Source organism: Somniosus microcephalus, chromosome 11, assembly GCF_052327205.1.
Source record: "Somniosus microcephalus isolate GS21.2 chromosome 11, FLI_Smic_1.0, whole genome shotgun sequence".
In the NCBI taxonomy this organism is placed as follows: domain Eukaryota; kingdom Metazoa; phylum Chordata; class Chondrichthyes; order Squaliformes; family Somniosidae; genus Somniosus; species Somniosus microcephalus.
The window spans coordinates 230,808,785-230,835,427 of record NC_140997.1 but is presented as its reverse complement, the minus strand read 5'-3'; the positions used below and the strand labels follow the sequence as shown (position 1 = coordinate 230,835,427).

General features: G+C 48.8%; 1 protein-coding gene across 1 annotated transcript in view; it reads left to right on the top strand.

Moving 5' to 3' along the window:
* The window catches only part of LOC147111326 (monoglyceride lipase-like), an 82,157-nt gene that overhangs the window by 30,266 nt on the left and 25,248 nt on the right, over nt 1-26,643 (top strand). The window contains exons 3-4 of the mRNA XM_086002109.1: nt 7,371-7,481; nt 11,917-12,006. Of these exons, the coding sequence (XP_085858235.1) occupies nt 7,371-7,481; nt 11,917-12,006 (201 nt within the window). The remainder of the gene's footprint in view (nt 1-7,370; nt 7,482-11,916; nt 12,007-26,643) is intronic.

Below are 26,643 nucleotides of genomic sequence, written 5' to 3'. Positions count from 1 at the left end.
CGGCTTCCTGACCCTTTCAGGATAGCGCCTTTCCTGAGGTTCTTGTTCTTGGTGCAGAGGCGATTCTGACCCCTTTTCATCGGGTAGTTCATTGGGTTCCACTGCTACTGGTTCTGAGGTAGATGCTACCGGTATGTCGGGATCATCCGCAGGTACTCGAGACATGGGTTGACGCGTTCCTGTGACGCTAAGATCTGATCGACGTGGCATCTCACAATGTTCTCCCCGACATCCACTGTGTACATTAATGGCCCCTGCCTTGTGCATATCGTTCCGGGTTGCCATTTCTCTGTTCGATAGTCATGGGCCAAGACTGGTTGTCCTACATTGAAGCTCCTTGTCGGCTTCTCATTGATGTGCTGGAATTGTTTGTCCTCAACATTTCTTCGCACATTTGGTCTGAGCAAGTCCAGACGAGATCTTAACCTTCGGTTAAAGAACATCATGGCCGGGGTCTGGTTGGTAACTGCATGTGTCGCGTTTCGGTAGGCTAATAAGAAATTGTCCCATCTTATGCTGTAGTGGAATTTCATCGTCGCACATGGCCTTTATCGCCTTCTTAAAGGTTTGTACGAACCTCTCAGCCAATCCATTTGTGGCTGGATGATACGGGGCGGATGTGTAATGCCTTACCCCATTCCTTCTCATAAATTTTTGAAACTCTTTGGACACAAACTGTGGTCCATTATCAGAGCAAATCTGCTCTGGCAAACCGTTTCTGGCAAATATGGTCCGTAGGACTGCAATCGTTTTCTCTGTAGTGGTTGAAGATATTTTTATCACCTCAGGCCACTTCGAATGAGCATTCACTGCTATTAAGAACATTGAGTCCATGAATGGACCAGCGAAATCAATATGCACCCGTTGCCATGGAGAGGAGGGCCACTCCCATGGGTGTAGAGGGGCATGTGGTGGTGCATTTTGGACCTTCTGGCATCCTAAGCAGCTCTTAGTTAGGTCTTCGATTTGTTGATCGATTCCCGGCCACCACACATAAGCCCTAGCAAGGCTTTTCATTTTCACTCCCCCCAGATGACCTTCATGTAGCTCATTTAGCACTCTCTCCCTTAACTTGGGTGGAATCACCACTCTGGATCCACACATCACTGTCCCCTGGCATACTGACAGCTGTTCTCTTCTGGATGAGAATGATGGCAACAGTGAGTCGCCATGTGTTGGCCATCCCCTCACCGTCAAATCATATACCCGAGACAGCGTCGGATCATTGCGGGTCTCCTCTATATCCGCGTTCGTTACTGGCAATCGTTCAATTATTGACGAATAAAATATCTCGATAGGGTCCACTGCTGGTGCTTCCTCCACAGTAGGCAGTGGCAGGCGCGATAGTCCATCAGCGTTCCCATGCTGTTTCGTGCCTTTATATTCTATTTCATATCGATTCATCCCTAGAAACAGGGACCATCTTTGTAACCATTGTGCAGTCATCACTGGAACGCCCTTCTTAGGATTAAAGATGGAGACAAGTGGTTGGTGGTCAGTCAGCAAGGTGAACTTCTGCCCATGCAGATAGCGGTTGAATTTTTTTACTCCCCATACTAGGCTGAGGGCCTCCCTGTCAATCTGGGCGTAGTTGCGCTCGGCTGAGGTTAGTGACCGGGACGCAAAGGCTACTGGCCTCTCCAACCCGTCTGGGAATTTGTGCGACAGCACCGCTCCAATACCATAGGGTGATGCATCACATGCCAAACGAATTGGTAGTGCTGGGTTGAAATGGGTCAACACCTCTTTTGATGTGATCAATTCTTTACACTTCTGGAAAGCTCGTCTACGTTCGTCATCCCACTTCCATGGTACCCCTGTTTGCAGTAGGGTGTTCAGTGGGTGTAATACCGTGGACAAATTTGGTAAGAACTTGTGGTAGTAGTTTACCAGCCCGAGGAACGACCTCAGTTGTGACACATTTTCCGGTGCTGGAGCCTTGACTACTGCCTCAATCTTTTCAGGGGACTTATGTAACCCCTCTTCACCGATGACGTGGCCACAATACGAGATCTGTTTCTGGAAAAACTCGCACTTGTGGCGATTAGCTCGTAGCCCATACTCCTTTAATCTGGTGAGCACCTTCTCCAAGTTGACGAGGTGATCACTGTCTAATTCGCCCATGACCAAGATGTCGTCCAAATAACACTGGGTCCCTGGAATACCTTGCAGGACTTGATCCACTGCCCTTTGCCAGATAGCCGGAGCCGAGGCTACTCCGAACACCAGCCGGTTGTATTGATAGAGACCTTTGAGTGTTAATCGTAAGGTATTGTTCCGAAGCTTCTTCTACCTCCATTTGCAAGTACACCTGGGCTAGATCAATTTTGGTGAAGCGTTTACCTCCAGATAGCGAGGCGAAAATATCCTCAATTCGTGGAAGCGGATATTGTACCGTGTGAAGGACTGGGTTCACTGTCACCTTAAAATCCCCACAGATGCGGACCTTCTTTGGTTCCCCAGGCGTATTACTCAACGACCTCTTCATTACAGGAATGATGGGTGTAGCCCACTCGCTCCAGTCCACTTTGGACAGTACTCCTGAACATTCCAACCCTTCCAGCTCTGCTTCAACAGCTGGTCTGATCGCATAGGGCACTGGTCTGGCCTTAAGAAACTTTGGGCTTGCATTTTCCTCTATTTTAATCATTGCTGTTATGCCTTTTAGTGTTCCTAGTCCCTCCTGGAACACTTCTTTTGCATCAGTTAGCATTTTTGACAGTCGTCCAGGTGTGACTTCGTCATCCTTTTTGGCCTCAACCTTCAGTGCCTGTATGGAATGCCAATCTAATTGTATCTTCCGGATCCATTCACGTCCTAGCAGTGGTGGTCCTCCATCTGGCAATACATATATATCCATTTTAGGTATTTCCTGGCCTTTATATATCACTTTCACCCTTATTTTTCCTTTGGGGTAGACTTTTTGCCCCGTATACGTCTTCAAGACAACCTCTGTAGCTTTCAAGGGTATATCTGAAAATAGTCGCTTGTAGTCATAGAGTCATAGAGTCATAGAGTCATACAGCACGGATAGAGGCCCTTCGGCCCATCGTGTCCGCGCCGGCCATCAAGCCCTGTCTAATCTAATCCCATATTCCAGCATTTGGCCCGTAGCCTTGTATGCTATGGCATTTCAAGTGCACATCCAAATGCTTCTTAAATGTTGTGAGGGTTTCTGCCTCCACAACCCTTTCAGGCAGTGAGTTCCAGACTCCAACCACCCTCTGGGTGAAAAAGTTCTTTCTCAAATCCCCTCTAAACCTCCCGCCCTTTACCTTGAATCTATGCCCCCTAGTTATTGACCCCTCTACTAAGGGAAAAAGCTCCTCAGCATCCATCCTATCTATGCCCCTCATAATTTTGTACACCTCAATCATGTCCCCCCTCAGCCTCCTCAGCTCCAAGGAAAACAAACCCAATCTGCCCAGTCTCTCTTCATAGCTGAAGCGCTCCAGCCCTGGTAACATCCTGGTGAACCTCCTCTGCACCCTCTCTAACGCGATCACATCCTTCCTGTAGTGTGGCGACCAGAACTGCACACAGTATTCCAGCTGTGGCCTAACCAGTGTTTTATACAGCTCCATCATAACCTCCTTGCTCTTATATTCAATGCCTCGGCTAATGAAGGCAAGTATCCCATATGCCTTTTTTACCACCTTATCCACCTGTTCCGCCGCCTTCAGGGATCTGTGTACTTGCACACCCAGATCCCTCTGACCCTCCGTCTTGCCTAGGGTCTTTCCATTCATTGTGTATTCCTTTGCCTTGTTAGTCCCCCCAAAGTGCATCACCTCGCACTTTTCCGGGTTAAATTCCATTTGCCACTGTTCCGCCCATCTGACCAACCCATCCATATCGTCCTGCAGACTGAGGCTACCCTCCCTTTGGTTTATGACTGTTAGGGCTGATCCTGTGTCCAATTCCTTTTTCACTTGGACTCCATCTATCTTGAGTGTAACCCAGATAGTCTGGTGATCCTCCATTTTGGTTACCTTATGTAGTTTCAGACAACCCAGCTCCTTGCTTCCGGAGTCTGTGTCACTTTTCTGTTCGTCTGAACCACTGTCCATCACCTGGTGTACCTTTTTGTACTTCTCCTGTGGAGATTTCTTACTGTTGGTTTTCTTCCCAGACCTGCAGACTCTTGCTATGTGTCCTGCTTTTCCACACTGTCTGCACACTTGGTCCTTGAACCAACAATCCTTCTGGTCATGTGTTGTTCTGCCACAGCGATAGCACTTCCCTGTTCCATAGGACATTTCATTGGTGCCATATTCTTGCGGTCTCCGTTGTATCTCTGCAGCGCCCCTTGCGGCTGCTTCGTGTGATACTGCCATACTGAAAGCCTTGTCCAGCGTAAGATCCTTTTCTGATAGAAGCCGTTTCTGGGTTCCTTCACTTTGTAGCCCACACACAAACTTGTCCCTTAACGTATCTGCTAGTCCCGCTCCAAACTGGCAGTGTTTCGATAGCTTGCGCAGTTCCGTTCGGTACTCAGCATTGCTTTCGTCTTTGTGTTGGTTCCTTTTATGGAACTTAAATCGTTCTGCTATCAGCAGCGGTGTGGGGTTTAAGTGGTCCTGTCGGATTTCTACTATGCTTTCGAAATTCTTGTTCACCGGCTTCTCTGGGGTTACTAGATTTCACAGTAACCCATAAATTCCATGGGTGCAAAAACTTAACAAAACCAGTGCTTTACTAGCATCTGGCACTTCATTCGCCCTGCAGTACACCTCAATACGTTCCACGTATGTCACCCAATCTTCGACTTCATTGTCGAATGTAGAGATACTGCCACTCTTCGGCATCCTTGGGTGTGATTTAACTGTCAAAAATGGCGTCTCCCGCTCTTCCCCTTCTTCTCCGCTGGCACAAAATGGCGTCTCCCGCGCTTTCCTTCCTTCCCGTACTCGTCCTTCTTCTCCGCTGCGCTTCTAAAAATGGCGTCTCCCGCGCTCTTCCTTCTTCTCCGCGGCTCAATGGCGTCTCCCGCGCTCTCCCTTCTTCTCCCCGCGGACACTGTTCAGCCCTTGAGCCCTGGCTGTGCTCTGCGTGTTCTTTTTTTTTTTTGACGCCGCTCGGTCCTGAACCCGGCTGTTGCTTTACCCTCTCTCTCTCCAGTTTGTTTTCTTTTTCTCTCGACGCCGCTCGGTTTTCAACCCCCGGCTGCGCCCTGTGCGCTTCACCCTCTGTCTTACCCCGTCGACGCTGCTCGGCTTTCTCTCCGCCGTCGGTCGGCTCCAGCCGCCACTGCCCGGGAAGGGTCTGCGCTGGACCTGTCGTCAGTCTCTTGCTGATCGTCGTGGCTGGGGAACCAAGCCCGGCTCTCCACAGCCTCCCCTGCGATGTTCACTCTCTGCCTGACGACTGGGCGGTTGCTCGTGGTCGACGCCCGTGTTCCTGGCCTCGACTTTTTTTTTTGTTGCAGGTAGATTCGAATCGACACTCGTCGCCACCGTTAGATCCGTGATTCTGAGAGTATGCTGTTTTTCAATAACCACACGGATGCTGTAACGTAACGATTTAAACAGGTATTTACTGGAGGAGGGTAGTCTCAAGACTGGGGGTACAGAGGCATGCGCAAGGCTTATATACAGGTGTGGTCACTGCCGGTACTACAGTATACAGGAGCTGTAAAAGTAGTTTTGTCTTAAAGGCACATACACTACAGTTACAAAGTGTTTTTTTCATGTTTGCCTGTTTATATAGAATCATAGAATGATGTAGCACAGGAGGAGGCCATTTGGCCCATCATGACTATGCCAGCTCTGTGGAAGAGCTATCCAATTTGTCCCATTCCCCTGCTGTTTTCCCCATTGCCCTGCATAATTTTCTCCCCTTCAAGTCCGGCAATGCCTCGATTTTTAAAATACTCATCCTTGTTTTCATATCCCTCCGTGGCCTCGCCCCTGCCTATCTCTGTAACCTCCTCCAGCCCTACAACCCTCCAAGAACTTTGCGTTCCTCCAATTCTGACCTCTTGTGCGTACCCTACTTCCTTTGCCCCCACCATTGGCGGCCGTGCCTACAGTTGTCTCGGAATTCCCTCCCTAAACCTCTCCGTCTCTCCACCTCTCTCTATTTCCTTTAAGACGCTCCTTAACACCTACCTCTTTCACCAAGCTTTTGGTCACCTGTCCTAATAGTATGTGACCCCCCGTTGTCACATTTTGTCTGATAACGCTCCCATGAAGCCCCTTGGGACGTTTTACTATGTTAAAGGCGCTATATAAATGAAAGGTGTCATTGGGGAGAAGCTAATCGGGCCTGCTGTTAAAACAGGCTGCCGGAGCACTATCGCCCCAATCACGCAGCCGCCCCAGGGCAATTCCACCCGCCACTGAGTCAAGTTGCTGTCCTGGCCGGGATTGTCGCAGCATGGACCATGGGGTTGATTTTCCCGAAGCTGTCGGGAAGAAGGCGGGACTACAACTTTCGGGTTTTAGTCCCGCCTGCATCGACGTCCGGCCAATCCGTGCGATTTTCCCTTGATTGACCTTGTTGAGCCCGCCCAGTGGGCTCAGCAGGCCAATTAAGGGCCACCCGGCAACAGGTGACGTCACAGACTGAAATTTCATCTGTCAAGAGTTCTTGACAGATGAAATATCAGTGTTTCACAGCTGTTTGAAGCTGTGAAACACTGACAGTCTGACTTCTAACCTGAGTCCTTCTACACAGACTCAGTTCGAACTCACATCGGCACTCAAAGCTGAAGGCTGTCACTTTTCACAGATCGCAGCCGTTCAGCTTTAAGTGCCGGCTGAGTGATGGGCTCCCGACGGCTACAGGAAGAAAGGCTGTTAAGGTAAGTACAGGTAAGTAAAAGTTCTTTACACACTTTAGACACACCAAACACACTTACCTTTGTACTCATGCACCTATCACTCACCTGAGCGCCGACATCGCAACCCTTCCAACTCCTTCAACCCGACAGCCCGCCTGCCCTAACCTGGCGTGGTTTGGAGCCGTTGGGAAACCCACACGAAACCCCTCAAAATAGGGATTAGGCTAAAAACTGCCTGTTAACTACCTGTTAACAGGCAGTTAATTGGCACTAATCCCTTCCCGCCTGGGGTCGGCGGGTCCCAGTGCGGGGCGGGTACCCGCTGCCTCTGAAAGTTGCGTGGAGCGGGGTTTTGGGCAGGATGGTGTCGGGACCCCCGAAATCGGGATTTCCCCCCCCCCACACGCCTGAAGCCCCGCCTGACGGCTCCATGAAAATCGACCCCCACGAGTCACAGCTCGGTCCTTCCAACCTGTGTGGCCTTGCACTACATTGAGTAGTACCTTCGCCCACTGAGCTATCATGTGGCCACCTGAGCTATGTCTAACTGTGTTTTATCGTAACGCTGTCTCCTCTTGCATTTCAGGGAGGAACGATCGCAATCTATGTAGCGAATGAGAGACCAGACGACATTGCTGGGGCGATTTTTATAGCACCGTTGGTGTTAATGAATCCCGAGTCAGCAACGCCTCTGAAGGTAAAAGCACAGCAGACTCTTCAACCGCCCTGAACACTTCACGAAAAGAATTACCCCCCACCCCACCCAACCGCCCCGCCACAGATTTCACCAATTCCAATTCCCCGCTGCCGAAGGCCCCCAATTATTGGTGGTATTCGGTTCCCCCGGCATTCAAAAGGAACCCGGGACAAGCGACCGCTGTTCACGCGGCAGCAAGGCGTCGAGGGGCGGATTCCCCCTCTCTGCGCCGGGGGTGGTGGGGGGGATGGCAGAACTTCCCACAAGACCCCACTGCAGCCCGAGCTGAATCTTGTTGGCCAGTTTGAGATGTTTGTGATGCAGGGCAGGCTGCTGGTGGGGTCCCTACCACCAAGACAAAGCGCATGCCGCTGTCAGAGCGCGCAAAAACCCGACGGTGCACGAGAGCGCGGCTCACGGATTAAAACGCGGCAGGGGCCTCCCCTTTTTTTTTTCTAAGGCCCAGCCCGTGACCGAGTCCTTAAAAAAAACAAGGGCAAGGCTTTGGTGCCTCCCCTAGGCCCTCTCGCTCCATTCAAAGGCCACCACTGCTCCACGGACAACTGCCACCTTTCCCCAGGCTCTCCCGGGGATTGGCAGTAAGGGGGGTGGACGCCGGGAAAATCCGTCGGGAGCCCAGGTCCCGCCTCCCTCCCTCCCCCGCTGGCGGCGAGTGAGAGCGGGGCGGGGGGAAATCAAGCATGGGGCGGGAACGTTGTGCTCGGCCTTGCCACTTTGCCCCTCATCCACCAACATCCCACCTAGCTTTGGGAGGAAACCCCGGGTCTGAGTATCAGCGAGCTATCCTGTCCAAATACTGCTGACATCTACTGCAGGATCAGAGAAAACTAACAGTGGTTGGTTTGCTGTGGACAATGTACAACATGCTTGTGTTTTTCTGAATGCTCATTTCCTTAATAATTTTATAGAAATGGGAAGAGGAAGAGGCCCCTTCCTTTCTTCCTTTCTGATAGATTAACCCCACCTACCACTTTCTCACCACATCCCTTAATCCTAGGGACGCATCCAACTGCCTCTTGAACCCAATTACACTGTTTCAGTGTAAGAAGAAAAACGAGTATTTATCTAAAGCCTTGTGTCTCGCAAAAGCATCGCAAAGCAGCTCACGTACAATCAGTTACCTTGAGCTGCGGGGACTGTTACCATGTAGACACAAGCAGCAGTCATTTAAAAATATATATTAATTTCAGGGATGTGGGCGTCGCTGGCAAGGCCGGCATTTATTGCCCGTCCCTAGTTACCCTGAGAAGGCGGTGGTGGTGGTGGTGGTGGGCCTTCTTCTTGAACCATTGCAGTCCATGTGGTGTAGCAGGTTAGATACAACCGAGGGGCTCGCGAGGCCACTTCAGGAGGGCAGTTAAGAGTCAACCATGTCGGTGTGGGGACTGGAGTCACATGTAGCCCAGACCGGGTAAGGATGACAGGTTCCCTTCCCTAAAGGACATCAGTGAACCAGTTGGGTTGTTACGACAATCCGACAGCTTCATGGTCACTCTTATTGAGACCAGATTTTTATTTCCAGATCTTTAAAAGCTGAATTCAAATTCTCAGACTGCCATGGTGGGATTTGAACTTGCGTTCTCAGGATTATTTGTCCTGGCCTCTGAACTACGAGTCCAGAACAGGTTCTCACTAAAACCAATGAAATGAATGACAAGTTACTGTGTTTTTTGGTGGGGGGGGGGGCGGCGGGGGGAGGGGGGGGTTAAGGGTTGAGGGAGGAATTTGGCCAGAACACCGGGCGAACTCCCCATCTCTTCTTTGAATAGCGCCGAGAGATCCTAAACATCCACCTGCACGGGTAGTCGGGGTCTCGCTGTCATGCCTCATCCACTCGCTCAGTACTGCACGAGGTGTGTCAGCCGAGGTCATGTGCCAGAGTTCTAAAGTGAGGCTTGAATCTACAATCTTTGGGTGCTGTCAGTGTTGCCTCGGCCACTAACTGAGCCTAGCTGACACATTGGTCTACCCTGCCACCCTAACCCACAAATCTTGTCCCTTTGGATGAAGACGTTCTGCCAGACTTCCCATCACATTCCTAACTTTCTTATTTTAAGATGGAATGTCCGCTGATGACTGCACAGTGTTCAGCGTCATTCACAACTCCTCAGATAATGAAGCAGTCCATGCCCGCATGCAGCAAGACCTGGACGACGTTCAGGCTTGGGCTGATAAGTGGCAGGTAACATTCGTGCCACACAAGTGCCAGGCAATGACTATCTCCAACAAGCAAGAGTCTAACCACCGCCCCTTGACATTCAATGACATTACCATCACCGAATCCCCCACCATCAACATCCTTGGGGTCACCATTGACCAGAAACTTAACTGGACCAGCCACATAAATACTGTGGCAACAAGAGCAGGTCAGAGGCTGGGTATTCTGCGGTGAGTGTCTCACCTCCTGACTCCCCAAAGCCTTTCCACCATCTACAAGGCACAAGTCAGGAGTGTGATGGAATACTCTCCACTTGCCTGGGATGAGTGCAGCTCCAATAACACTCAAGAAGCTCGAAACCATCCAGGACAAAGCAGCCCGCTTGATTGGCACCCCATCCACCACCTTAAACATTCACTCCCTCCACCACCGGCGCACCGTGGCTGCAGTGTGTACCATCTACAAGATGTACTGCAGCAACTCGCCAAGGCTTCTTCGGTAGCACCTCTCAAACCCGCAACCTCCACAACCTAGAAGGACAAGGGCAGCAGGCGCATGGGAACACCGCCACCTCCAAGTCACACACCATCCTGATTTGGAAATATATCGCCGTTCCTTCATCGTCGCTGGGTCTAAATCCTGAAAACTGGGAATACCCTCACCACACGGACTGCAGCGGTTCAACTACCACCTTCTCGAGGGCAATTAGGGATGGGCAATAAATGCCAGCAATGCCCACATCCCATAAACAAATAAAACAAAAACCATTGTTTTATAAACGTTCATCATAACTTTCTTGCTTTTGCCTCTATTTATGAAGCCCTGGATCCCATATGCCTTTTTAACTGTTTTCTCAACCTGCCCTGCCACCTTCACTGATTTGTGCACATATACCCCCAGGTCTCTCTGTTCATGCACCCCCTTTAGGATTGTACCCATTAGTTTATATTGCCTCTCCTCGTTCTTCCTACTAAAATGTATCACTTCGCCCTTTTCTGTGTTAAATTTCATCTGCCATGTGTCCGCCCATTCCACCAGCCTGTCTATGTCCTCTTGAAGTCTATCACTATCCTCGCTGTTCACTATACTTCCAAGTTTTGTGTCATCTGCAAATTTTGAAATTGTGCCCTGTACACCCACGTCCAAGTCATTAATATATATCAAGAAAAGCAGTGGTCCTAGAACCGACTCCTGGGGAACACCACTGTATACCTTCCTCCAGTCCGAAAAACAACAGTTCAACACTACGCTCTGTTTCCTGTCACTTAGACAATTTTGTATCCATGTTCCTTTCTCCCTCATGTGTTTATCTAGCTTCCCCTTAAATGCATCAGTGCTATTCACCTCAATTACTCCCTGTGTTAACGAGCTCCACATTCTCACCACTCTCTGGGTAAAGAAGTTTCTCCCGATTGGATTTATTGGTGACTATCTTATATTTATGGACCCTAGTTCTGGTCTCACCCGCAAGTGGAAACAGCTTCTCTACGTCTACCCTATCGAACCCTTTCATAATCTTAAAGACCTCTATCAGGTCGCCCCCCTCAGTCTTGTAACCGCAAACTCTCTTGTCTAAAGAAAAACAAGCCCACCTTTGTTAACTTCTCCTCAAAGAAAAGTTACCGACATTAAAAGGCCGCTCAGGCCTTTGAGCTCAACCCTCGAATATATCGCAACATCCAACTCCATTTTGATATAAAATCGAACTCATTTCTTGCTCCATGAATTTGCTCTCCCGAAGTCAAGGGGCTCGCCCAGGATTTTTCATCCCAATGAATGGAGACTCCTGTGAGGGTCGATGACCTTCACGCCTGAGTTCCTGATACGCGCTCTGAACCTGGGCCGCAAATTTGTGGGAACATAGGAACAGGAGTAGACCATTCAGCCCCTCGAGCCTGTTCCACCCTTCAGTGAGATCAAGGTTGATCTGCGACCTCTCTCCATATACCCGCCTTTGCCCCATATCTCTAAATACCTTTGGTTAACAAAAATCTATCAATCTCAGATTTAAAGTTAACAATTGATCGAGCATCAATTGATGTTTGCGGAAGAGAGTTCCAAACTTCCACCACCCTTTGTGTGTAGAAGTGTTTCCTAATTTCACTCCTGAAAGACCTGGCTCTAATTTGTAGATGTGCTCTTTAATACTCACCTCGATTGCTCAAGGGCAATGGCGTCCTCCCAGAGATTGGGTGAAACATGGATCCAAACAAGGACAGAGACTTACCCGGACTTGCTTTTCTTTCTCCACTCCAGATGTGCTGTGCCAAAGTGATGTACCACATGCTGCCAAATCTGCCGTTGGGATTCGTGGATCCCCAATGGCTGACAAGATCACCAAAAGGGGTGAGTTTGCAATTATTATTTTTTTTCTTCCCACATTTAATTTCCCTCAGCAGCGAGGTCAATAACCAGGGGGCATAGATTTAAAGTAATTGGCAGAAGGATTAGAGGGGAGTTGAGAACCTTTTTCACCCAGGGGGTGGTGGGGGTCTGGAACTCACTGCCTGAAAGGGTGGGAGAGGCAGAAACACCCTCATCACATTTAAAAAGTACTTGGATATGCACTTGAAGTGCCGTAACATACAGGGCTACGGACCAAGAGCTGGAAAGTGGGATTAGGCTGGAGAGCTCTTTGTCGGCCGGCACAGACACGATGGGCCGAATGGCCTCCTTCTGTGCCTTAAATTTCTCTGATTCTATGAATAAAGGATTTAATGGATTCTGTGTGAAGACTTGGTTGAGTTCATGAACTCTTCACCGGCGCATCATGAACCAGAAGCAGGCACTTTGGCTCCCTCCCTCACTGAACATGGCAAATGGAATACAATGTGGAGAAATGTGAAGTTATCCACTTTGGTAGGAAAAATAGAAAAGCAGAGTATTTTTTAAATGGTGAGAGATTGGGAAATATTGGTGTTCAGAGGGACCTGGGTGTCCTTGTACACGAATCACTGAAAGTTAAGATGCAGGTACAGCAAGCAATTAGGAAAGCAAATGGTATGTTGGCCTTTATTACAAGAGGATTTGAGTATAAGAGTAAAGACGTCTTACTGCAATTATATAGGGCCCTGGTGAGACCACACCTGGAGTATTGTGTACAGTTTTGGTCTCCTTACCTAAGGAAGGATATACTTGCCATAGAGGGAGTGTAACGAAGGTTCACCAGCCTGGTTCCTGGGATGGGGGGGACTGTCCTATGAGGAGAGATTGAGTAGACGAGGCCTATATTCTCTGGAGTTTAGAAGAATGAGAGGTGATCTCATTAAAACATACAAAATTCTTACAGGGCTTGACAGGGTAGATGCAGGGAGGATGTTTCCCCTGGCTGGGGAGTCTAGAACCAGGGGTCACGGTCTCAGAATAAGGGGTCGGCCATTTAGGACTGAGATGAGGAGAAATGTCTTCACGCAGAGGGTGGTGAATCTTTGGAATTCTCTACCCCAGAGGGCTGTGGAGGCTCAGTCGTTGAGTATATTCAAGACAGAGATCGATAGATTTTTTGGATATTAAGGGAATCAGGGGATATGGGGATAGTGCAGGAAGGTGGAGATGAGGTAGAAGATCAGCCATGATCTTATTGAATGAGGGAGCAGGCTCGAAGGGCCGAATGGCCGACTCCTGCTCCTGTTTCTTATGTTTTTATGTTCTTAACCCACTACATTGGGTTTATTCAGCAGAGGTGCATTTTCTCTTCAATAACAACTTCCATTATATAGCACATTTAAAGTAGCAAAACTTCCAAAGTTACAGCCGAAGCAAACACACGAACAGCCATTCAGCCCATCGAGCCTGCGCCACCATCTTGTTGGCCATGGCAGCTCTTAATCTGTTAAATTCCAGTTCCCTGCCTCCTCTCCACACCTCCGAGTCGCTTTTCTCCCACAGCAAGTATCTCTCTCCCTTTTAAACATCTCAGTTGATTCTGTAACTCTGGCCTTCTGGGATAGTATGCTTGACATTTTCAGAACCTGTTGTGTGAAGATTTTCCTGCATTCACTGTTATTTTGCTTATCTTAAATTCGAATTCTACATTCACGGGCACTTATTCTGGGTTTTCTATCAAAGAGTTATTGCTATTTAACCTGACAATCCACTTCATCAATTTAAACACCTCAGTCAGATTACCCTTTAATCTCGAAGGTATATAACCCAAATTTACCCGGTCTCTGATCATAGTTCTTTCATCCCAGGTAGTATCCTCATGAAGCCTGCGTGGGCCTTCTCCAAGGCCAGTACACCCTTCCTCAGGGGCAGAAGATGGTGTAGGCCGTGAATTTGGTGCATTGACCTCGCCGCCCAAATTCCAACTGGCTCTCCTGCCATGGAAAGGTCTACATCAGGAGAGCTAAATTGTACAAATGATCCTGATAGTCACAATGAGCTCTGCTTCATGCTCTGTATAAATGCAGTGGCACTTTCCTGCCTTTATATTCAACACCTCCTGTAAACCTCAGCACCTCATGAGTCCTTTTTGATTGTTTTTTTGCACCCCTTTAATGACATAGTTACTTGGACCCCGAAATCTCTCCGATTATCTATCTGCCAACCAAAGGATGTCCCTTTTATCCCAACTTTCTACCTTCTACCTCCCAACCACTTTCTCAACCATGCCAGGATGTTGCTTCCAATTTCACATGATCATAATTTAATGCAGAACCATGTCAAATGACTTCTCAAAATCAATGCATCTGCATCCTCAATCTGTCTAGGGGCTCTGTTAGGTTAGTTAAGCATGATGTACCCTTGATAAGACTGTGCTGACTCTCCCTAATCAACTCATACCTTTCCTAGTGTTCTCTTATTCTGTCCCTCATGATGGATTCTAGCAATTATCTTAGTGCTGGCCGGTAGTTCCTCAATTTGTTTTTGCTTCCTTTTCAGAAATAGAGTGTCACGTTTGTTAACTTCCAATCCGCTGAATCTAATGAGCTTGGGAAGATTGCGACGGATGTCTCCCCAGTTTCCTCACCCATTTCTTTCAATATCCTCGAGTGGATACCATCTGGGCCTGGAGATTTTCCAGAGCTTCAATCCCATTATTTTATCCATTCCAGTATTTCTGTTTCTAATGTTCCCTGTAATTTTATCCCCTTTGTTAATCTCCAGCCTCCCCTGTGGTATCGTATCCTCCTTTCCCCACTGTGAAGACCAAAGCAAACTATTCTGCCATGACCGATATTTCAGTTTCTTCTGACCCTTCAATCTCCCCTCCAAGTCTAATTGGACCCCAGCTATTCACAATATATATTAATGATCTAGACAAGGGAACTAGATGTAATATCTCCAAGTTTGCAGACGACACAAAGCTGGGTGGGCGTGTGTGCTGTGAGGAGGATGCCGAGAAACTCCAGGATGATTTGGGCAGGTTGGGTGATTGGGCAGAAGCATGGCAGATGCAATATAACGTGGATAAATGTGAGGTTATCCACTTTGGTGGCAAAAACAGGAAGGCAGATTATTATCTGAATGGCAATAGATTGGGAGAAGGGGAAGTGCAACGAGACCTGGGTGTCCTAGTGCACCAGTCGCTGAAGGTAATCCTGCAGGTGTAGCAGGCGGTTAAGAAGGCATATGGTATGTTGGCCTTCGTAGCGAGAGGGTTTGAGTACAGGAACAAGGATGTCTTGCTGCAGTTGTACAGGGCCTTGGTGAGACCACACCTTGAGTATTGTGTGCAATTTTGGTCGCCTTATCTGAGGAAGGATGTTCTTGCCATGGAAGGAGTTCAGTGAAGATTCACCAGGCTGATACCTGGGATGGCAGGAATGACATATGAGGAGAGATTGGGTCAATTGGGCTTATACTCGCTGGAGTTTAGAAGAATGAGAGGGGATCTCATTGAAACTTATAAAATTCTGACAGTACTGGACAGACTAGATGTAGAAAGGATGTTCCCGATGGTCAGGGAGTCCAGAACCAGGGGTCACAGTCTAAGGATAAGGGGTAAGCCATTTAGGACAGAAATGAGGAGGAATTTCTTCACCCAGAGAGTGATGAACCTGTGGAATTCTCTACCACAGAAGGCAGTTGAGGCCAATTCATTAAATATATTCAAGAAGGAGTTGGATATATTTCTTAAGGCTAAAGGGATCAAGGGGTATGGGGAGAAAGCAGGGACAGGGTACTGAATTTGGATGATCAGCCATGATCTCATTGAATGGCGGAGCAGGCTCGAGGGGCCGAATGGCTTACTCCTGCTCCTATCTTCTATGTTTCTATGTAATTGTGAACTCAGTCAAATGGCCATTATTTCTGAGACACTCACTAACCACCACTGGTTCATTACTCATAACTAAATCAAGCATCAGCTGCTTCTTTGAGTTGAGTTGAGTTGAAGACTAGCTGATCGAGGATCCTAAAGAGGAAAGTTTGTGCCGTCCATTTCAGTGGGCAGAAGATGTTGGGCAGCGTGCCCAGTTATCCAATGTGAGGTCCCAAAATTTACCTTTATATGTTTCTTAAACCCACATATAAAAAGCCCAGCTGTATTTATTCAAGTTTTGGCCAATGTTTAAGTTGATCAATTGATTAGATATGTGTGAAACCAATTCTACAGAGGGCGGTCAAAATTCAGATGCCGAAATTATTCAGTTGCCAGTGCCAAGCACACCTCATCACAGACTCCAAGCGGCTGGACAAAAATATAGTTTTGTGAGGAAACGACCCTAATTCCTTCCTCCAAACCTCTCCCCACCACCCAGAAATGTCAAGAAATTGGTGTTCCCCTCACTTTTTCTTCTGGGCTCACACCAACTGCAACCAAAGGCTCGGGTTGCTGGCGAGCCTGACTAATGCTTCTAGGTAAGCCCATTGGCACCTGTCCTCCACCATGGGGAGATCTCCAAGAGCAGCCTGGGGCTGGGGCAACCTCCAGATGTTGGCCTCTGCTCAGCACTTGCTCAGAACGATGTGACCAAGATAGGGAACTCTGGTGCAAGAAGGAAGGCGGGCTCCATGTTGCCCAATGTGCTGTGTCTTGCGTCACAATCAAACTGCGGTGTTCTCATCAGGGGTCTATATTTTTTAATCGCACATGTCAGCCGTGGCTCAGTGGGTCGCACTCTCGCCTCCGAGACAGAACAGATCTAGCAGCTCAAAACTGGGCATCCATGAGGCGCTGTGGGCCATCAGCAGCAGCAGAATTGTATTCCACCACAATCTGTAACCTCATGGCCCAGCATGTCCCTCACTCTACCATTACCATCAAGCCAGGGGACCAACCCTGGTTCAATAAGGAGTGTAGAAGAGCATGCCAGGAGCAGCACCAGGCGTACCTAAAAATGAGGTGCCAACCTGGGGCAGCTGCAACACAGGACTACATGCATGCTAAAAAGTAGAAGCAGCATGCTATAGACAGAGCTAAGCGATCCCACAATCAATGGATCAGATCAAAGCTCTGCAGTCCTGCCACATTCAGTTGTGAATGGTGGTGGACCATTAAACAACTAACGGGAGGAGGAGGCTCCATGAATATCCCCATCCTCAATGATGGTGGAACCCAGCACGTGGGTGCAAAAGACAAGACTGAAGCGTTTGCAACCATCTTTAGCCAGAAGTGCCAAGTGGATGATCCATATCAGTCTCCTCCTGAGGTCCCCATCACCATAGAAGCCAGTCTTCAGCCAATTCGATTCACTCCACGTGATATCAAGAAATGGCTGAGCGCACTGGATACAACAAAGGCTGTCGGCCCCGACAACATCCCGGCTATCGTGCTGAAGACTTGTGCTCCAGAACTAGCCGCGCCTCTAGCCAAGCTGTTCCAGTACAGTTACAACACTGGCATCTATCCGACAATGTGGAAAACTGCCCAGGTATGTCCTGCCCACAAAAAGCAGGACAAATCCAATCCAGCCAATTACCGCCCCATCAGCTTACTCTCAATCATCAGCAAAGTGATGGAAGGTGTCATCGACAGAGCTATCAAGCGACACTTACTCACCAATAACCTGCTCACTGATGCCCAGTTTGGGTTCCACCAGGACCACTCGACTCCCGACCTCATTACAGCTGAATTCCAGAGGTGAGGTGAGAGTGACTGCCCTTGACATCAAGGCAGCATTTGACCGAGTGTGGCCTCAAGGAGCCCTAGTAAAACTGAAGTCAATGGGAATCGGGGGGGGGGGGGGAATGCTCCACCAGCTGGAGTCATACCTAGCACAAAGGAAGATGGTTGTGGTGGTTGAAGGTCAATCATCACAGCCCCAGGACATCGCTGCAGGAGTTCCTCAGGGCAGTGTCCTAGGCCCAACCATCTTCAGCTGCTTCATCAATGACCTTCCCTCCATCATAAGGTCAGAAATGGGGATGTTCGCTGATGATGGCACAGTGTTCAGTGCCATTCACAACTCCTCAAACAATGAAGCAGTCCATGCCTGCATGCAGCAAGACCTGGACGACATTCAGGCTTGGGATGATAAGTGGCAGGTAACATTTGTGCCACACAAGTGGCAGGCAATGACTATCTCCAACAAGCGAGAGTCTAACCACCTCCCCTTGACATTCAACGGCATTACCATCGCCGAGTCCCCCATATCAACATCCTGGGAGTCACCATTGACCAGAAACTTAACTGGACCAGCCGCATAAATACTGTGGCAACAAGAGCAGGTCAGATGCTAGGTATTCTACGATGAGTGTCTCACCTCCTGACTCCCCAAAGCCTTTAGCCTTTCCACCATCTACAAGGCACGAGTCAGGAGTGTGATGGAATACTCTCCACTTGCCTGGATGAGTGCAGCTCCAACAACACTCAAGAAGCTCAACACCATCCAGGACAAAGCACCCGCTTTATTGGCACCCCATCCACCACCTTAAATATTCACTCCCTCCACCACTGGCACACCGTGGCTGCAGTGTGTACCATCTACAAGATGCACTGCAGCAACTCGCCAAGGCTTCTTCGGCAGCACCTCCCAAACCCGCGACCTCTTCCACCTAGAAGGACAAGGGCAGCAGGCGCATGGGAACACCACCACCTACAAGTTCCCCTTTAAGTTGCACACCATCCTGACTTAGAAGTATATCGGCCGTTCCTTCATCGTCGCTGGGTCAAAATCCTGGAACTCCCTAACAGTACTGTGGGAGTACCATCACCACACAGACTGCAACGGTTCAAGAAGGCGGCTCACCACCACCTTCTCAAGGGCAATTAGGGATGGGCAATAAATGCTGGCCTTGCCAGCGACGCCCATATCCCATGAACGAATTAAAAAAAAGGTCATGGGTTCGAGCCCCACTCCCGAGACTTGAGCACAAAATCTCGGTTGACACACCTTTGCAAAACGCCTTGGGATGATTTTGTTCATTAATAGTGCTGGCTCAATGTTGCTGTTGCTGCATTTCAGTTTGATAATTGGGTAGTTAAGAGTTGCAAGCTCAAATAAGCAGCAACGTCAACAGCTGAAGAAACAAATGGCATTAAAATATTCGTTGGGCAGTGTGTAACTCCTAGCCATGCTGCCCATTAACACCATTCCTTTTTGTCATGTGATGCTATAACTCTCCGTTAGTGACTGACACGATTAACAAAATTCAAATTCTGCTCTCTGTTGTATATTTTTCCCAAGGACGTTTATAAGGTCTGGAGATAGACGTTGAGTCGCGGGTTGGAGGGAGGAGAGATTAAGAATTACAGTACAGGACTGTGCACCGTCTCCTAGGCGATGTCCTTCATGGTGTCACCCATTCAAAGGTCAATCAGTGAAAGGTTATTACTGAAGAGGTTGATCATGTGATGACTGCTCGCTCTTATCGAGCAATAACTGGAGCCAACACATTATCTGCAATTTTCCATTCATCGCTGTCAGCAAGACTAACATTAACCCGTTGAGTGCTGTACCCTTTCCACAGCTCCACTCTATACCTCATTATATAGCGGGCAGGAACTGAATTGGAGAAATATTTGCAAGTGAGAATGGATATTCGACTTCCTATTTAGAAGTAAGGGCAGGGTCCTCTTATACGTTTGTGTTGTATTCTCCCTCAAGTTTCCCTCCTAACGAAGCAATTTCGTCCAAAATAATGGAGCCAGCAACACCATACTGTACGTTTCTATCAGCTCCCACTGTCAAATGGTGCTCCGCTCCATAGCACCTCCCAAACCCGCGACCTCCTCCACGTAGAAGGACAAGGGCAGCAGGTGCGTGGGAACATCGTCACCTCCAAGTTCCCCTCCAAGTCGTACAGCATCCCAACTTGGACATATCTTGGCTGTTCCTTCATTGCCGCTGGGTCAAAATCCATGAACTCCTTCCCTAACTGCACTGTGGGAGCACCTTCACCACACGGGACTGCAGCGGTTCAAGAAGGCGGCTCACCACCACCTTCTTGAGAACAATTAGGGATGGGCAATAAATGCCGGCCTTGCCAGCGACGCCCACATCCCAAGAATGAATTAAGAAAAACTCCTCCAGCGTGTTGCACGCAAATGGCATCTTTTCCTCCTAACTTCAGTCTAAGCTCCCCACAGCTGATATAAAATCAGAGACTGCCCCATAGGATAGATACAGGATGAGGAACGATGGGCCGAGGACCACCTGCAGGACACCCTCACCATACCACCAGTGTTGAGAAGATTAGGAGAGAAGATGAGGTGAAGCAGTGAATATGTGACACCAAGCTCGAGCTTTACCAGTCCATGGTTGCCCAAAGTTTCCTTCCTGCCATCTGGAGTATTAATGAAAATTCTGTCATTAACAGCAACTGAGCTTGTTAAGAGGGGACTTGCCGTTAAATTCCATAGCCTAACGTTTCCCAGAGAATGTGGGTAGACAGTGTCTGCTCCGAGCTCGAGTTACAGCAACTAAAGGAACAGGGTGGTGTAGAAAGTCAACCTCTAGACTCGATGCTCTTCTTGATGGCTTCCATACCGCCCTCCATGAACCTCAGCTTATTCAAAACTCTGCTGTCCATATCTTATCTCACACCAAGTCCCACTGGTCCATCACTCCTGTCCTCATTGAAGTACGTTGGATTCATGTGTTTAAATACTTTCAAGGCCTTTCCCATCTTTATCTCTGTAACCTCTCTCAGCCCTACAGTCCACTCCCGAACTCTCTCTTACATCTCCGGCCTCTTGTGCACCTGCCCTCCCTTCACCCCATCATTAACGGCCATACCTTCAGCTGGCTGGGTCGCAATCTTTGGAATTCCATGCCTAAATGCCTCTGCCTCTCTCTCCTTTAAGCACCTCCTTAAAACCCACCTCTTTAACCAAGTTTTGGTCACCCTCAACCCCCCCCCCCCACTAGATGCAGGAAGGATGTTCCTGATGGTCGGCGAGTCCAGAACCAAGGGTCACAGTCTAAGGATAAGGGGTAAGCCATTTAGGACAGAGATGAGGAATTTCTTCACCCAGAGAGTGGTGAACCTGTGGAATTCTCTACCACAGAAGGCAGTTGAGACCAATTCATTAAATATATTCAAGAAGGAGTTAGATATATTTCATGAGGCTAAAGGGATCAAGGGATATGGGGAGAAGGCAGGGACAGGGTACTGAATTTGGATGATCAGCCATGATCGTATTAAATGGCGGAGCAGATTCGAGGGGCCGAATGGCCTACTCCTGCTCCTATCTTCTATGTTTCTATATGTTTTACTGCCACTTGTTTACCCCTGTGAAGCATGTTGTTCGATGCTGAAGCTGCTGTAAAAGTTCAAGTTGTTGTCGGAATTTTTAAGAAGTGCAAGTTATGACACTAAGGAAACGGGGAAAGATGGAAAGAGTGGCAAAGAAAATGGGAAAAATCGGAACTTGTCCTGTTGGGAAAGGGCTGCAGAGAGCTCAGACCTTCATAAGGGTACCTCAGGCAAATGTTACCATGAATGTCAACCCCATCAGTTAGTACATACGTTCACACCATAAGGCAGCACGGGTAGTAGCTGACAGTTCCATAAATCTATCAACGTTGTACAGGAAACTTTTTTTTATCCGGCACCGACAGGACCGACGTGGTGCCGGTTCATCAAAAATTCCGGATAACCGAGAGCTATAGTTAAAAGTTACGGAGAGCTGAGAGCTCTGTATAAAGCAACAAACCCTGTTGCTTAGCAACAGGTGCAGAACAATGGCCACAAGTTCCAAGCGTCTCTGTAGCTTAGCAACAGCTGCAGCCACACCCGATTGCACAGCAACAGATCGAGGAAGGCAAGTAATATGAAGTAAACCTACTCCTGAATTTTGCCGGTTAACCGAGATTTCCGGTTATTTAGGTGCCGGTAAATCGAAAGTTTCCTGTACTGTGAATGATTGGGTGCACAGGCTCAGCATGCTACTAACCTAAAGGAAAGACTTCAAAGACTTGCATTTCTATAGTGCCTTTCACGACCACCGGACGTCTCAAAGCGCTTTACCGCCAATGAGGTACTATTTGAAGTGGAGTCACTGTTTTAATGTGGGAACGTACAGGACTGCCTAACTACTACTGTCCCACTCCCAGAGACTTGAGCACAACAATCCAGGCTGACACTCCCAGTGCAGTGCTGAGGGAGTGCTGCGCTGTTGGAGTTGCCGTCTTTCGGATGAGACATTAAACCTAGGCCCCGTCTGCCCCCTCAGGTGGATGTAAAAGATCCCCCGGCACTATTTTGAAGAAGAGCAGGGGAGTTCTCTCCCGTGTCCTGCCCAATATTTATCCCTCAATCAACATTGCTAAAACAGATTATCTGGCCATTATCACATTGCTGTTTGTGGGAGCTTGCTGTGTGCAAATTGGCTGCCGCGTTTCCCACATTACAACAGTGACTACACTTCAAAAAGTGTATTAATTGGCTGTAAAGCATTGGGAAATCCTGAGGTCATGAAAGGCACTATATAAATGAGAGTCTTTCTTTTTACTAAACCTGCTATCATCATAATAATAGCCAGTTCTGACGAAAGGTCATCGACCTGAAACGTTAACTCTGTTTCTCTCTTCACAGATGCTGCCTGACCCGCTGAGTGTTTCCAGCATTTTCTGTTTTTATTTCAGATTTCCAGCATCCGCAGTATTTTCTTTTTGTATCATCACAATAATGTTCAGTTTGAGGGCTTAAATAAGAATATTCTTGACCTCGGGCTATTCTTTGCAAGCTAGTGATAGCGAGGCAGAGATCAGTGGAAGCCGGAGCAAAACAGTGACCCACAATTTAAGGTTGCAAAAGTTACCTCATTATCACTCTCCACCAGCCAACTGCAGAAGGGTTTGCAAAAAGGCCAAGCAAAAATTGAAAATATCCCTGTTGCACCACATGTGCTGTCCAAGCATGTAGCACACGTGTTGCATTCGTTTTAAAAATTAATTAGAGTGTGAAGCAATGATCATCGTCAAGATACCCGAGATATGCACCTGAACCTTTGGAAAAATAGTCTCATCTCAGAGGCACAAGTGAATTACATTTTAGGGCAAAGATTTGGTCACGCCCCCTTTGGGGCGCCAACTTCGCCGGGGCACTATTCTTACCGCCCCAAAAAAATTCGCGCCCACACGCCTGAAATTCGATGGTAGCGCCCCAAGAAGGAGGAGGGGGGCGCTACTGGAAGCGCTCCCCCTCCCTCTTGGGGCGCTTCCAGGGATTTTCGCGGCGCTAGGTGCCGCAGCGCCACGCATGCCGGCACGCCCCGCCGCAGTACTGCAGGCCTTCCTCTCCTTATTAAAAGGGGAGGGGCCTTGCGCAGCGCGACCTGGGGCCCTGCTGGACCACCAGGGATCGGAGTGCCAGCAAAAGAGCCCGGCACTGAAGAGGAGTGCCGGGCTGACGGATCGGGGCCGGGACCCCGCGGGGAGACGGCAGAGGGGGCAGGAGCTGGCAGGCGGCCAGCAATAAAAATGGCCGCCCGGCACCTCCTTTAATTATCGCCGCCCCGCCCACATGTACGCCCCCCCTTGACCCTGTCGGACATAGCGTCCCGCGGTACGTCAGGGGACGCGACCCAAGTTTGCAGCCGGGGTGCGAGCAGGGCGCTGCACACGGCGGGCCCGGGCGCTAACGGGAGGCGCAAAGCAACTGAATTTTGCCCCCTTTCTCTATAATGCTCCCTCCCCCAAAAGGCTGTGGATGCTGGGGGTTGTTGTGTCTGTGTATAATGGCCCTGAAATTAGGATCGGGGGCTTGCCGCGCGTGCAAGCCCCCGATCTGCACTCCCCCTGCGCGCCGACATCTGAAGCCCGGGCCTGCTTGCATTTCCTGTCACAGGCCCGGTTCAGATGTTGGCGCGATGTGCTTACCTGATCCAGCGGCGTAGTTAGTGCGATGTGCCGGCTGGGATCAGGTGAGCACTGTGCAGCCAATCAGGGGAGGGGAAACTCATTCATGAGTTTGACAGAAAGAGCTGTCAAACTCATGAAAACTCCTGGCCCCAAAACACTACTTAAACCTGAAAGAAAATTTAAAAAAACATTGCGCTACTTAAATGAACATTAAAGAACTCTGAAAAACTATTTTAAACAATAATTTAAAAATTTGAAAATTTTTTTTTTTTTTTAAATCGGGGCTAAAACTAAACTTACCTTACTGTAAATTCTTTAAAAATAACAAACCTGTGGAAAAAAAAATTCTCAATTGTACTAAAAGCCCACTTACCTGAAAAACTAAGTACTTACGTGTGGTTTTTCTATGCGTAAAGACCGGAGGCCTTTACATACGCGCAACTCTGAAAAAAAAAGGAATTTCACTGCGCACGCGCTGCCTGTGCAGTCGCGCGCGTTCTGCCTCTTAACCCCTTGGGTCAGTGGACAGGAAATGCCGGTTTTCAGCGCATGCGCTGTGCATGCTGAAAACCGGCAATTCCTCCGGGCACACGCGTGAGTACCCCATCCTTACTCACGCGTTGTGCCCGGAATTACTGGGCCATTAAGACACAGACTGCAGGAGAACGGTACAACAGGTGTTTACTCAACGTGGCTCACACGGGAACTGATCTGTACAGATTACTACTCAGTGCTATATACAGGTGTGGTCACTGCCGGTACTGCAGTATACATGAGCTGTAAAAGATAGTTCCCCCCTTAAAGGTATATACATTACAATTCCTCCCCTTTTAGATTAACAGTACCATAACACTCATTTAACAATTAAATATCAAACTAATTACAATTAACACTTTTAACATGCAACATTAGCTGAAAATAGTCTATTTATATATTCAGTCTTTGGGGAGGCTTCCTGATCCTTTCTGGATAGCGCCTTTCCCGAGTGTCTTGCTCTTGGTGCGGAGGCGATTCTGGCCCCCTGTCGTCGGTTGGTTCATCAGCTTCCAATGCTACTGTTTCTGGGGTAGATGCGACCTGTACGTCGGGTTCATCACCAGGTACGTATGGGCGAGGCATGGGGTTGACTTGTTCCTGTGACTCTAGGATCGGGTCAGCATGGCGTCTCACGATGCTCTCCCCAACGTCCACTGTGTACATTAGTGGGCCCTGCCGTGTGCATATCGTTCCTGGCTGCCATTTTTCTGTTCGGTAGTCGCGGGCCAAGACTGGTTGTCCTACATTGAAGCTCCTTGTTGGCTTCTCCTGGATGTGCTGGAATTGCTTACTCTCAACATCTCTTCGTACGTTTGGTCTGAGCAAATCCAGGCGAGATCTTAACCTTCGGTTAAAGAACATCATGGCTGGGGCCTGGTTGGTGACTGCATGTGTCGCATTCCGGTAGGCGAACAGGAAATTGTCCACCTTGTGCTGCAGCGGAATGTTGTCACTGTACATAGCCTTTATTGCCTTCTTAAAGGTTTGTACGAACCTCTCAGCCAATCCATTTGTGGCTGGATGATACAGGGCGGATGTGTAATGCCTTACCCCATTCTTTTTCAAGAACCTCCGGAACTCATCGGACACAAACTGTGGTCCGTTGTCGGAGCAAATCTGTTCTGGCAAGCCATTCCTGGCAAAAATGGTCCGTAGGACTGCAATAGTTTTCTCCGTGGTGGTGGAGGACATTTTGATGACCTCAGGCCATTTTGAGTGCGCATCCACGGCTATTAAAAACATTGAGTCCATGAATGGACCAGCAAAATCAATATGCACCCGTTGCCATGGAGATGAGGGCCACTCCCATGGGTGTAGAGGGGCCTGTGGTGGTACATTTTGGACTTTCTGGCATCCTGAGCAGCTCTTGGTCAGGTCCTCGATTTGTTTATCGATTCCCGGCCACCACACATAAGCCCTGGCTAGGCTTTTCATTTTTACCCCTCCCAGATGACCCTCATGAAGCTCATTGAGCACTCTATCCCTTAACTTGGGTGGAATTACCACTCGGGATCCACACATCAAGGTCCCCCGGCACACTGACAGCTGTTCTCTCCTTGTCGAGAATGCTGGCAACAGTGAGTCGCCATGTGCTGGCCATCCCTTCACCGTCAAATCATATACCCGAGACAGTGTCGGGTCATTTCGGGTTTCCTTTTCGATACAAGTGTTAGTTAGCGGTAGGTATTCAACTATAGTCGAATGGAATATTTCGACAGGATCCACTGCTGGTGCTTCCTCCGCAGTAGGCAGTGGCAGGCGTGATAGCCCATCAGCATTTCCATGCTGTTTCGTGCCCTTATATTCAATCTCATAGTGGTGCGCCCCTAGAAAAAGTGACCATCTTTGTAGTCGTTGCGCAGTCATCACCGGAACGCCCTTCTTCGGATTAAAAATGGAGACGAGGCTGGTGATCAGTCAGCAAGGTGAATTTCTGCCCGTGCAGATAGTGATTGAACTTTTTCACTCCCCACACTAGGCTGAGGGCCTCCCTGTCAATCTGGGCGTAGTTATGCTCGGCTGAGGTTAGTGATCGTGACGCAAAGGCTATTGGCCTCTCTGAGCCGCCCGAGAATTTGTGCGACAGCACCGCTCCAATGCCGTAGCGTGACGCATCACATGCCAGCCGAATTGGTAATGCCGGGTTGTAATGGGCCATTACCTCTTTCGATGTGATTAGTGTTTTGCTCTTCTGGAAAGCTCGTCTACATTCGTCACTCCACTTCCATGGCACCCCAGTTTGCAGTAGGGTGTT